We start from the raw sequence: 13,094 nt of genomic DNA on the forward strand, positions 1-13,094 counted from the left end.
CCCCGTGTCCTTCTCCCCGCTCAGTTCTACCGGGCCCTGAACATCCGTGTGGCGCTGGTTGGCCTGGAGGTGTGGAGCGACTCAGACAAGTGTCCCGTCACCCAGGACCCCTTCACCACGCTGCATGAGTTCCTGGACTGGAGGAAGGGGACACTGTTGCCTCAGAAGCCCCACGACAACGCTCAGCTCATCAGGTAGAGCTCTCCCTGACCACCCTGCAAGACCACATTTACACACCCAGACTCGCACACACACGCCGGAATCTTGTCGCCAAAGCCCCCCTGATGTGCGTCTGTCTTCCTGCCCCAGCGGGGTGTACTTCCAGGGGACCACCATCGGCATGGCCCCCATCATGAGCATGTGCACGGTGGAGCAGTCGGGGGGCATCGTCATGGTGAGTCTGAAGCTGCTTTTTAGTTGTGGCCAGCATGGACTAGCATGGATGTGATCCACAGGCCTGACCTTCTCTTTCACTGACAGCGGAGGTGGCTGGTGCTTGGTGTGCTCAGGGTTTTGTGAAACTGTGGAGGTGATAGTAAACACAAGGATCTTCAGACCTTACCACTTACAAACCAGGAACCTAACTACCCCTCCTCCGTACACTCGTGTACTGTAAATGTACAGACATTTACAGTACACACACACACACACACCACTTAAGGTCATAGGCAGGCTTGTCATTACTCAACCACCCAGTCCCCCGGCTTACATAGTGGTTGGACGGCCTTTGGAGGTAAATCAGGCTGCACAGACTTTAAACAATGTTACATTTCCATTTTTATGAAGGTGATGACGAATGGCTTGTTCCAGGCAGTATACTGTATATTCTATCCATTTGTAACGAAATACATTTCATATACACAGGAGTAGAGTGAAGTAACATACATTTACATTTACTACCTTGTGGGTGTCGGTCCCCACTGGAACATGCGATATTCATTGTAACCTGCCAGGCAAGCTCCTTCTCAGGGTCATCCTGGAGCAGTACAGCTCTTAACAGAGAGGTCTGATTTCCTGTAAAAGATCTGGTTCTCCCCTGGTTATAGCTGCTTGTGTTTTTCCACATGGTTGTCCTTCCTATCCCATCCCATAATGTACACATGGCATTGGCTTGGCCCAGGATGAAACAATCTGAAACACAGTTATATGAGACCGATCGATCAGATGAACCACTTCTTATACCGTATACACTTGCGTATAAGTTATGATCAGCCTCAAATCCCTTCATTTGGACCATATGCCCTCTCAATTTCACAGTTCCAACATGTTGGGGTTCTCAGAAACAAAAACACTTTTGGGCCATTTATTCGTATGCCGCCGGGGTTAAAGCGGTATGGTAAACAAAGCACAGTCGTTTTCTTTCGGAGCTGGAACACTCCCAGCTCAAAATGGAAAGGATATCACAGAGACCATAAACTATTTCCACAGGCCAAGCTAACCCCTCTCATGTTCTCGCTATCACAGCTAGCTCATATCTGCTTAGCTGGGAAGACTCGGGCGTCCCACCATTCTAACCCTAACCCTACTTATTCTGCTATTATGGTTTTAGTGAAGAGGAACCCAGAGGGAGATATCCTCTGTATGCCCCCCCCGGCTCCCTCCCTCATCCTCACATACGTGCACACACACACACACACAGACCCACACACACAGACCACTCAGCGATGCTGAGAAGAGGCTTATAACATGACAGAGCAGGGACTGGTTTCCTATCCTGCCAGCAAAACTCCATCATATCCCACCGCTGAGCTCTGTAATCAGGACAGAAAATAGCTAGCTGTGTACATGGGCCCTGACATGTGACCCTGTGGTGCAGATACAGAGCAAGTGATGTTCTCACGAGTCTCCAGAAAACATCAGAGAGCAGCCCCAGACAGAAGAGCCCTCACCACCATTGCAAACCTCGGCTTAGCGGCGCAGCTATAGAAGAGGCAGATGTGGAGACCAATAGGGTAGAGAGAGCCTCTTTGTCACGTCGTCACATGCTCTTAGTGACTGTGTTTGTCACTCCACTGACCCATGTTGTCCTTGCCTAGGTTTTAGGCAGCCCCAAGATAAGGATTTCCATCGTCTTGTCTCCTGGGAATGCGTGTGTATGTTTGTGTATGTGCAAGGTTGTAGTCGTGCGTATGTTGCGTATGTAGCTGCGTGTGTCTGTTTAAGAGCAAACGCGCACGCATGTTGGTTTAGTTCTTAAATCATTTATTTCTCCTTGGCTGTAGCTTACCTGGAGTAGTTTCTTGGTGTAATGGAGACACAAAGAGGAGAGAGAGAGAGAGAGAGAGAGAGAGAGTGTGTGCATGTGTGTGCTTGTGTGTAAATCTAACAGGGGACACGTTTTCATAATTCATGCAGCCTTTTTGTGTGTATATAGCACCCTCTTAGCAGGAAACTGTGAAACACACTGGGCCAATTCTGCCTGTCCCTCCTCTATAACTCATTTACTCCCTCCATCAATCTTTAGTCATTTTTGGCACCCTTAGGTCTCACTCTTTGTCTCTTTATTGCTTTGCTAAGTGTCTCTGTCTCCACCTCTCTCTCTCTTTCTTTCTCTCTCTCTCTTTCTATCATCTCTCTGTGTCTGCCTGCCTGTCTGTCTTCCTGTCTCTCTCTCTCATGTTGTGTCTCCACCTCTCTCCCTTCTGCCTCTCTGCGTCCGTCTGTCCATCTCCATTCCTCTCTCTTTCTCCCCGACACTCTCTCTCAGTCTCTTTCCTCTCGCCCCATCCCTCCCGCCCCCCCCATCCCTCCGAAAGGGACAGCGTGTGTTAACAGCGCTGTCAGAAGCCATCCTGTCCCAGCAGGAGGAGTACGTGCTTCAGCCGGTATCTCTCTCTCTGTCCCCGATGTCCCAGGTGACTGCAGCTGCAGGGAGAACGACAAGAGTGTCTGAAGGGCTTTCCTTCTTCGGGAGCCACGGCCTTCTTGCCCCGCACTCCTCTTCGCGTGTTCCGAAAATCCCTCAGATAATGGACCGTGCTGACCCTGACATCTCCTCCTTCTCTAGGATCACTCCGAAAATCCACTGGGCGCCGCCGTGACTCTGGCCCACGAGCTTGGGCACAACTTTGGGATGAACCACGACACACCCGAGCGGGGGTGCGGCTGTAGGATGACGGTGGACCGTGGCGGCTGCATTATGACCCCTTCCACAGGGTAAGCGAGGCCAAGTGGGCCGGCCCATAACGAGACTGTTATCCAGGTGTGGAGATGGGTTTTACATCATAGGTTACATCCGAATTCTCAATCATTCACTTCGGAGTCTGGAGGTGAAAAAATGCCCCATAAAAGAGACAGTTCCATTTATTTTATCTTGTTTGGGGGAAACTTCCCAGTTAATCCCCTGCAGTGGTCTGGCTTTGAGATGGAGTTTACAGCGAGTGCAAGGACACCAAGGACAAGTGTTTTATATGGTCCCCCTGCCTCTGTTGGTCCCTCTCTGATCTTCTACTCCACAGCTCTCTGAAACTGTTTAACAATTCCCTAACCAGCCTTTCACTTTACGAGTGTGTAAATGAAGCCCTCTCCTTCTAACTTTTCGGAATAAATTAGCAACTCTTCTCCACCTTTGTGCAAGCAGGCCTCTCTGAAAGATTAATCGCCAAAGTGCCGGCGAAGAGAGTCGATCGTTATCGCATGTAAACATTTGTCCTCGCGTGTCTCATTGTTTATGTGGTGTTGGCCATGCATCTTTCTGAGGGCGAAGAACAATAATCACACCCACACGCACACGCATACACACATCCACACACCTAACCGAGGCTGAAGACAGAAGAGCTGTATCTAGTATTCCCTCCCTGTAGCCTGGGGCCGCTTGATAACAGCCTAGCCAAGAGTGATGGGCCATGTGACGCTTCCTTAGTCAACAGCAGTCAGATAAGGTGCACCCACGGCGTAATAGGAGATTTCACCCTTGGTCTGATGCCAATTTAGCTTATCTGATGATGAGTCCTGCCACGCAGACTGATTGGTTTGGGACAGATTCCACATTCCTACTAGAGTAGGAAAGCAGGCAGAAATTGAGTGGAAAAAAAGGCTCTTCTATGCTAGTTAGATATGACAGATGGCGGCCCAAGCAGAGGAGTTTGGTGTCGGTGCAAGATCGGTTTGTGCAGTTTCCTGTTTGGTACAGTTTTTGAGGGCTCACCTCTGATTCTTTTATGGACATGTGTATGTCTGTCTGTCTATGTGTCTGTCTGTCTGTGTGTCTGTCTGTGTGTGTGTGTCTGTCTGTGTGCGTGTGTGTGAGGGTGGGGATGGGGGGAGCGGCCTGTTGGTCGCAGCTGATTCACAGCCTGTGTCCACCCCTCCGTCTCTTCCGTCCGCCGGTGTTTTTACTGGCCTCTGCTCTCGCCGCTGTCACCGGAGCCCAGCCATGAAACACACAGTAACACTCTTCTCAATGATGGGCTCATAAAACAACACAGCGACAGGCTGGAAGGGAACTCAGCGAAGAGCTGTGAAGGCATCCATCGAAAGTTCCAGCAGATCTGGAAGGAGGGCGGGAGGGGTTTGGGGAGGTGTGTGGGGGGGTGGGGGTGTGTGGGGGGTGTGGGGGGGGGGGGTGGGGGGTGAAGGTGGAGGGAGTGGAGTCTTGTTGACCCGTCTGAGTGAGCCCGGTGAGACTAATCTGACCTTTTACTCAAGAAATAGGCCAGCAAAAGACTTGAGTACAAGAGCTGTGCGGTGAGCTCATGCTGTTATTCTCATGCAACATTGATTTGCAGAAGAAGGGAAAGAAAATCTCTGGCAAAAAAAACACTGTGGCACGAAATGACTGCTTAAGCATCATTCCCCACCTTTGGAGTTTGTGAAGGCTTTTATAATTCATGCCAAAGTAAGCGCTCACTGTAGTGTAAATCATCAATTAATTAAATCTTGTGGTGTCAAATCTTTGAAGAGTTATTAAGTGTCACTTCAGTGATTCACATATTTATTCTGATAAAAGCGAGTCATGGTCCCTAAGAGCATTATCAACTGTGGAATTTGTGTAATAACAGTGCATTACGTGTCCAATGTAAGCATGTTGAGCAAAGGGAATTGAAGCAAAATTATAAAAAGCAACATTACGCCATCGGTTTAGTTTTCTCTCGGAGCAGCAGCACTTTCTTTCACGGTGCCCTTTTGCCTTGTATTGCTCAGGGCCATGCGCTCAGTCAGAACTCTGGCTCTGCCCTATATCCTCCAGCATGAGGTGTCTGGTGGGACACAAACTAATGTCCTCAGTTCACTCTTATTTCACTTCTGCTGTACAGACACGCACACAAAATCCCACACAGACACACACATGCACAAAAAAGCAAACCCACATACACACAGACAGTCAGAACATCGATGTGGTGTATCCATACGTTTTTCTAAAGTATCCATCTCGGACCTGACTCCACATCGTTGCTCATTGACAAGACCAGTCATTTCAGAAAACCAATCTTGAAGCTATTTCCTCCACATGGATTTGATTTATTTCTGCCCCTGGACTAAAACTACCCACAGCGCTCTATCACTGCCCCAGCTATTCTGCTTCTTCTGAGTCAGAAAACAAAACAAGCTGTCAGGCAACTACACAAACAGACAGACAGACAGGCAGTCGAACAGACGGACGGACAGACAGACAAACAGACCGACTTCCAGACACTGGGGCTGGTGGAAGAGAAGAGCGTTGTGTCAGGGGAGGTCTTAAGTCAGACTGACTGATGGATGGGAGGACGGGGCTGCATCTAAATGACATGATTATCCGTGGCGCTGCCAGCCCTAATCAGGGACAGGGTGCACTGGCAGATCCACTGAGAGGTGCGGTGCCAGGCCTGACATGCAGCACTGGCCCCTCTGAGAGAGAGAGGGCAAGACGGCCATCGAAAATGGAGATTTGGTAAGCCTAAGGTACCTCAGTCCTTCTATCACGATGCAATATATTGATACGGAGAAGCAGTCTTTAAGTGTCTTGTAACTGGCTGGGATGAAACCCTTGTCTTCGACGGTGCAATGTGTGCTGAGATTAAGGGGAGCAGGATTTGTTGAGCAGCAGGTGTTTTGCTGAGGGGGAGGGGGATGGAGGGTTGTGTTGATGGTGGGCAGACGTTGGGTGCAGTGATGCTGTACCCAGGAGAGTCGTAGCTCGGTGTTTAGCACAGCCTCACCAGCCTCAACAGCCTCACCGGCCTCACATCTGCTGAATGGGCAGAAACGGTACATTTCACCCTGGCCCCGCCCCGCCCGAACCTCACCCGAATCCTGCCTTGTCACGTCCTGTCCTGTTCTGTCCCCTTCCACCCATCCTCTCTCCTCCCTTTCACCTCTACGCCTCCTCCTCCATCTGCAAAGTCATTCTCGAACTCAGACCCCCCCCCCCCCCCCACCACCCACCCAGCTTCCTGTTTGACATCATCAGACTGACACCAGTCTTCTGGGGGGGGGGGGGGGGGGGGGGTCCCACACGTGTTTCCAGCAGTGGCCCGCTCTAGTCCCCGCTCACCAGAGGGTGATGTTCCACCCCCGTGGTGGCCTTTCCACCGCTCCCTTGCAACCTAATGAAAATGCAAATGACGACGTCTCTGTGATTTCTCATAGGTCAGACTGGCTAACTAAAGAGCAGATCAGATCCTATCAATTTGCTCTTTTCCCTCAGTGGGATCTGACATTGAACTCCTGTTAGTTAGAAGCCTGCCTGTCATCCTGGGAGCCCCTGAGGACTACAAAAGGCACCGTCTATTATTGCACACGGCTCTAAGTAAGATATGACACCTTTCATCTACGGTGGTATCAAGCCAGTGATCAGAATTTGAATCAGGTTATGCTCTTTTGCAGAGCTTCGCCTGAATCCATATTCGCTTGGTGAATCCCATTTCTCCCTTTCATGCCTCCTGTCAGTCAGCCAGTGCAGTGTGATAGAATTTGGTTCAAATTCCCTGTGACCATTATGCTGCTGACGCCCTAACACCTCCTGCTCCTAATTAGATCTGCGTTGCATGGCTGCACATGGTGAAAACACGGGGTTTGAGCTAATATTACGCAGTGAAGCCTACACTGTAGTTCCAGTTTAGTGTCATTTCCTGGACGGCGAAGGTGGCACGTGTCTTCAGCTGTGATAACAGTCATTGGCGTGTGGGTGTGTGTGTGTGTGTGTGTGTGTGTGTGTGTGTGTGTGTGTGTGTGTGTGTGTGTGTGTGTGTGTGTGTGTGTGTGTGTGTGCGTGCGTGTGTGTGTGGGTGTGTATCCACATTCCAGGGCTGTATTAAAGGCCTAAGTGAGCAGAGCCCCACCAGGGCTCTCCAGTCCAAGCAGACCATCTCTGGTTACACAGCTGGGGAAAGGCTGGCTAGTCTCTGACCGAGCCCAGCAGATTAGGCTGTTTACCAATGGAGCTTAACCTGCTCTCTCTCTCTCTTTTTGTCTCTCTCTCTCTCTCTCACAGTCTCTCATTCTCTCACATTCTCTCTCTTTCTCTATCTCTGTTTTTCGGAATGTCTCTGCCCGGCTCTGTTCCGTTATCAGTGCCAGCCATGCTATTGACAGCAGGCTCTGCTGTGCTCTGCTGTGCTCTGCTGTGTGGGTTGATGTTCTGTACAGTAGTCTGCCTGAAATCTCTGTAGCTCCTGTGGCAGGGCTCCAGGACCTTGGGTGAGGCTGCGTGTGGTCAGGGGGTAAACAGCTGATTGAAAACCAGGGCTAGTGCATTAGAGGAGCAAACAGGTTTGGCGCAGTGAGGCGGTGATTACACCGCAGGGTGCGAATAGAGAACACTCGATACCCACTGAGGTGATGGGTGATGGAAGATTCCGGTGGGTTTTTCTCAGAAGTTGATGTTCGGACTGTGTGTTTTTCTGGTATGTTGAGGAAAACATGTTTTTCTGACTGGGTTTTGTTCTGTTGCGCGTAGGAGAATCACTAATGAATAACCTGACAGTGCTTTTTCCAAAGCAATGGCTGCCAAATACAATCTCCTTACCCAAGCTAGCACACACAAACACATCCAACACACACACATTACTGTAACGTACACACACACCAACAAGCACACACGTGCACACACAGGCACTCACACGAGTCCGAGGTGAAGCATTGCAGATCTCTTTCTATCCCATTCCAAATGGGATAAACCTACTCTGTGTAACGAAGCGTTCGACAAATCCTTTCAGTGTAACATCATGGTTTACATACCAGCTCTCTGCCGATTGGCACATGCACCAACCTCCGCTCCATGTAGTGCCAAGACTCACAGAACATGCCCTGCTTACACAGATCCTGGCAGTTTGCTGCATTTGTGTCTGAAGCTTTTCAACCCCTATATTCCGGCAGTTTCCATCAACTCCTCGCATGCTCCCCTGTTCTCACCAGTCTTCCAGCTCCATTGTATTTTCTACCTTTGCTTCTACAGATGGCTACATACTATAAGCAGCCGCAGAAGTGTCGCCCCCCCCCCCCCCTCCTCAACCACCACCATGCTTCCTCCCCCCAACTCAATCCTCCATGACTTCTCTCTGAGAGAGTCCAGGCTTACCCCCTTCAAATCCTCTCCTTCTCTGCCAATCTCCTGGGCCACCATTCATTCTCTCTGGATCATGTGCCAGCTGAGCATAGGTTATCCCGCCCGCTGTCATGCACAGCATTACTGTACAAAGTCTGCTCAGCGTGCAGAGTGAGAATGGCAATGTGGCAACTGTCAGTCAGGAGAGGTAAACCTTCCTGAAGACAGTGCATGCTAATGGGAAATGTGCAACACGAAACTTTAGTGTGAGGGAGTGTTGATCAGTCCTTTGGGGGTGGATATTGCCGGATCACAACCAGGAAACATACATGAGGATTTGGAGGAGATCACTGTTGTTCCTGGAAAAGTCAGGATTGTATACCAATTGTATTTCGTTTCAACAACCTTTTTATTCACTATACTCACATTTGCACACACACACACACAACAACTAACACACACACACACACCAACTAACACACACACCAACTAACACACACACCAACTAACACACATACACCTACCTTGTGCCTCTGCTCTGTCAGTCACCCAGTGTGGGTCACGATTACCCAAGCTTCTCTTTTGAGGATATTTCTTTGTATATTTGTATAAGCAGTGGAGAAATATGTATGAAATGAGGGGTTTGCCTGCCAAGCAGACGTATTTGTTGGATAGCTTTCATTTTGTTGGTTTGGTAGTTTGTGCCCCTTTGTGAGTTGGAAACCGTGTCAAATTAGAGTGCATCGGATGTTGCTAGACCGTTAAATATGTTCACAGGCTGAGTGAATGAGCAAGTCTCTGACGCTCTCCGGTCAGAGCTGTCTGGCTTCGCCTGTGAGTTCAGTTCACAGCTCCTCTGGCTTCCCCTTGAACCAAGTTTACTCTTCAAAGTACATGCTCGGCTCAGTGACATGATTCATGCCGTGACAATGAATCGGCACTTTTCTGACCTTCACGGTTTGGGCCTGTGCCTTTAAGAAAGTCAGACAGCACAACCCTGACCATGAGGGGCTGAGGGCCGCGCTCCATGGGTTGGTCAGGACTGTGACCGCTGCCGCCAGTGTTGATTCAACATTCATCTCTGTCTCCATTTCTGTCTCCATCTCTGTCTCTCTCTCTCAACCTGGTCTCCTTTTCTCTTTTCTTTTTTTTATTTCAGGGACAATGCACACCAATCAACAGCAAAACTGTAAGTGAGACAGAGTTAGCCAGAGAGGCTAATTTTCATCTGCTGTCCCCGGCCAAATGTTTACAGTAAAGCCAGCCTAAAATGACAAAATGTCAAATAACATACTGAGGTTAAAATGAGTCAATAAACAGACAGTAACGTACAGTATAGACACAACCAGTTCACATATAAGCATAAGAAAAGTGTACCTGCGGTACAAGCACATACATAACACTGAGGCACATAACATACATCAACACTTAGTAACAAGACAAACACACATATAGGCAGACAGTACATCAATGCTTGCAAACCTGATTGGCAACAAGCCATTCCTTAAGGCTATGTTTGAATGCTTTGTACGTGTATGTGTGATGGCAGAGCATTCCAAGTGTGTGCTGAATTCACAGAAAATGCTGACTTGCTAAAAGAGCTAGACCTATGTGAAATAACACAATCACCTCTTGAAGCAGATCTAGTGTGTCTGCTACTTTGAGTGAGTTGTTTAATAAAATCACTAAGCGGAGGTGGAGCCATACCATTAAAAAAAAACGTAAAAATGATATTGCAGTGATGGTGGCTTTTTGGTTATTTATGAAGTGTTTTCAGAGCTTGTTTATGGAGAATATGGATAGATTTCAATGTTGTGCTGCTGGCTTGTGCTGCATGGTTAGACTGTTTCTTATATATCAAAAATTCACAAGGTTAAATTTTAAGACCTTTGGCACATGTTTTTTAAAGAAGAGATTAGAATCAATGAAAAATCCTAAATATTTAAAATCTGATACTACCTGTAGCCTCTTACCAGCAACATACTCTCCATATCTGTAATTCTCTCTCCCTCTTACACACTCTCTCTCTCTCTCTCTCCCTCTAACCCCCCCCCTCTCCATCTCCCTCAGGTACCCTTTCCCCACGGTGTTCAGCACCTGCAGTAAGAAGGACCTGGCGGCCAGTCTGGAGAAGGGAGTGGGCATGTGCCTCTACAACATGCCCGAGGTCAAGGTGCTCTACGGGGGGCAGAAGTGTGGCAACGGATACGTGGAGGAGGGAGAGGAGTGTGACTGTGGAGAGCTGGAGGTAACACACGCACACACTGACATCATGGGGCCAACCGTGAACATGACCGACTGTAAATAGAAGATATTTACATAATAAGGAAACAGGGCAACAAATAACGCCGCGAGGAATGACTGTTGAATAGCTCAACCATTTATATTGTCCCCCCAAACCACAACCAGTCTCTCGAAATGGTTCCCATGCCACAGACATTGTTATTTTGTAACAAACGTGTTGAAAGTGAGGTGAAACAAGACACCCCAATTTATAAATCCCCACAAGAGACCCTCAACATGGTGCTTTGTTTACATGCACCTTCATCTCTCAGCCCCTACACGCCGCCACAGTGATGTCACTTCCTTTTCACGGGCTCATTAATCAAACGCAGTGTCCAAATGTGTGACAGACGAAACTAACAGTGGCGTAATCGGGGCGAGGCTGGCGAAAGAGAGAGGCTGTGCCAGCCAAACAACTTAGCCCGCTCCGACACATCCAGCGCACAGCTTTGGGAATTGAGCACACAGCTACAGCTGGGGAGCAGATACCTCAGGCACAGCACTAAGCCTCGCATCCAAGGCAGGATATCGCTGTGCATAAAAGAACAAAGCAGGGCGGAACTCCTCACGAAGCGATTCTACATGAGAGTTCAAGCTATACAAGACGAGCTCAGCAGAGCCGAGGAGCACAAGCTACCTCTGTGTTGTGTTCTTTCGTGTTTCCATGAAACATGGCCACAGTCAAGCAGGTTATGAACCTGATAAGGGTGGGTTCGTCATGCCTTTCGGATGACGAAGTACTTCAGGCCGTATGCCATCAAAGGGAGTGTTTTTTGATGAAGATACATTTGACATTTGGATAGTTTGTGTGTAAGTGTTCTGGCACTCTCTTCTCTCTTCCCACACCCGGATCATTCTCTCTCTGGATACTTCTTTCCTTCAGAGTTGGCTGCTTCCTTGTGGTATTCAGTGAGTAAGCGGATAATCAAACAAACTGTATGGCTTACTTTGGAGTCAGCTCTATGCAAACACGTTGATTTGATTGAGCCCGTAATGTTCTGAACGGTAATGATTAGCATAAGGTCCTTCGCTTCAATTAGGGAGAAATTCTAATCAGGATAAAACCACTGGCCGTGAGTAGTATGATTCAAATTGGCAGTCCACCATTCCATCACCCTCTGTACCCCTCCTCCACCTAGTGATGTCACCCCAGAGCTCTGGTGTGATTGGCTGGCTTCCCATTTGGACCGGGATATGAAAGCTTTCCCTCCACTCTTACAAACAATAGGATGGCGCGAGGCCACAGGAGAGAAGAGAGGCCAGGCCCGTAAACCTCCCCCCAAAGGAGTTGAAGAAGGACGAGGGGAGTAGGAGGAGGGGGAGGAGGAAGAGGAGGCGGAGGGGGAGTTAGATGGGGTTGGGGAGGAGGAGAGGCCAGCAAATTAGCCTCCAGTCCTCCATCAATGCCTCAGTGACAGCCCCAGGGGCCTAGTTGAGAGGAGGTGAAAGACGGGAGAGAAGGAGTAGCTGTTGTGGTCATGAGACTGTTTCAACTCATTTTTTGCCTAAGGATAAAAAACTTTCACCTCTCTGGACTATTTCATTCATGCCCCGTATTCCCCTTCTTTCACAACTTTTTCTCTTCTGTCAGTTTCCTTCTCTCTCCCACCAGACCCGTGTTTCTCAACTTCCACTTTCTCTATCCTCCCTCTCTTCTCGACATTGTTTAACAATGTTCCTCTGCATTGTTCAGGTGTTTTACACCCCCTACTAATCTTTCATCACCACACAAGTAAATAACCTCGACCACCACCTCACACTGCTCCAGTTGACATGCATCTCAACCACATCCTTCTTTACCCACCTCTTTGCCCACAGCAAGGGACGACCCATCAAAACTCTCTGGTCTTAACATCAGAGTATATTTCCACAGAATTCTCTATTCCAAAACACAGAAGCTTCTAGAGGGAGGGGGGTGCTGAGTACACGTTTGTACTCAAGAATGAAGTCCCCCACTGCTGGTTCAATATTATTGTGTCTCAGAGGTTTGGCTTGCAGGGTTCAAAGGCCTGCACTATGGGGTCTCCAGGGCCGTCAAGCAGGGGAATTCCGCACAGGAAGTACACTGCGCTGACCTGGAAGGCTGAGGTGACACGGCCAAAACAGAGCCTGCGGCTAATCATGTCCTTGTGTGTTGATGTGTGTGTGTGTGTGTGTGTGTGTGTGTGTGTGTGTGTGTGTGTGTGTGTGTGTGTGTGTGTGTGTGTGCGTGTGTGTGCGTGTAATCAGGAATGTTTGAACCCCTGCTGCAACGCCACCACATGCACTCTGAAGGGAGATGCAGTGTGTGCCCATGGACAGTGCTGTGAAGACTGCATGGTAAGATTGCTATTCAACTCACTCCTAC

General features: G+C 48.9%; 1 protein-coding gene across 1 annotated transcript in view; it reads left to right on the forward strand.

The window, feature by feature from the left end:
• LOC134022304 (disintegrin and metalloproteinase domain-containing protein 12-like) overlaps window positions 1–13,094 on the forward strand; it is a 58,766-nt gene that overhangs the window by 33,992 nt on the left and 11,680 nt on the right. Inside the window, exons 9-13 of the mRNA XM_062463732.1 lie at window positions 25–194; window positions 310–394; window positions 3,008–3,156; window positions 10,535–10,712; window positions 12,977–13,066. Coding sequence (XP_062319716.1) covers window positions 25–194; window positions 310–394; window positions 3,008–3,156; window positions 10,535–10,712; window positions 12,977–13,066 — 672 coding nt within the window. The remainder of the gene's footprint in view (window positions 1–24; window positions 195–309; window positions 395–3,007; window positions 3,157–10,534; window positions 10,713–12,976; window positions 13,067–13,094) is intronic.

This window comes from Osmerus eperlanus, chromosome 6, assembly GCF_963692335.1.
Source record: "Osmerus eperlanus chromosome 6, fOsmEpe2.1, whole genome shotgun sequence".
NCBI lineage: Eukaryota > Metazoa > Chordata > Actinopteri > Osmeriformes > Osmeridae > Osmerus > Osmerus eperlanus.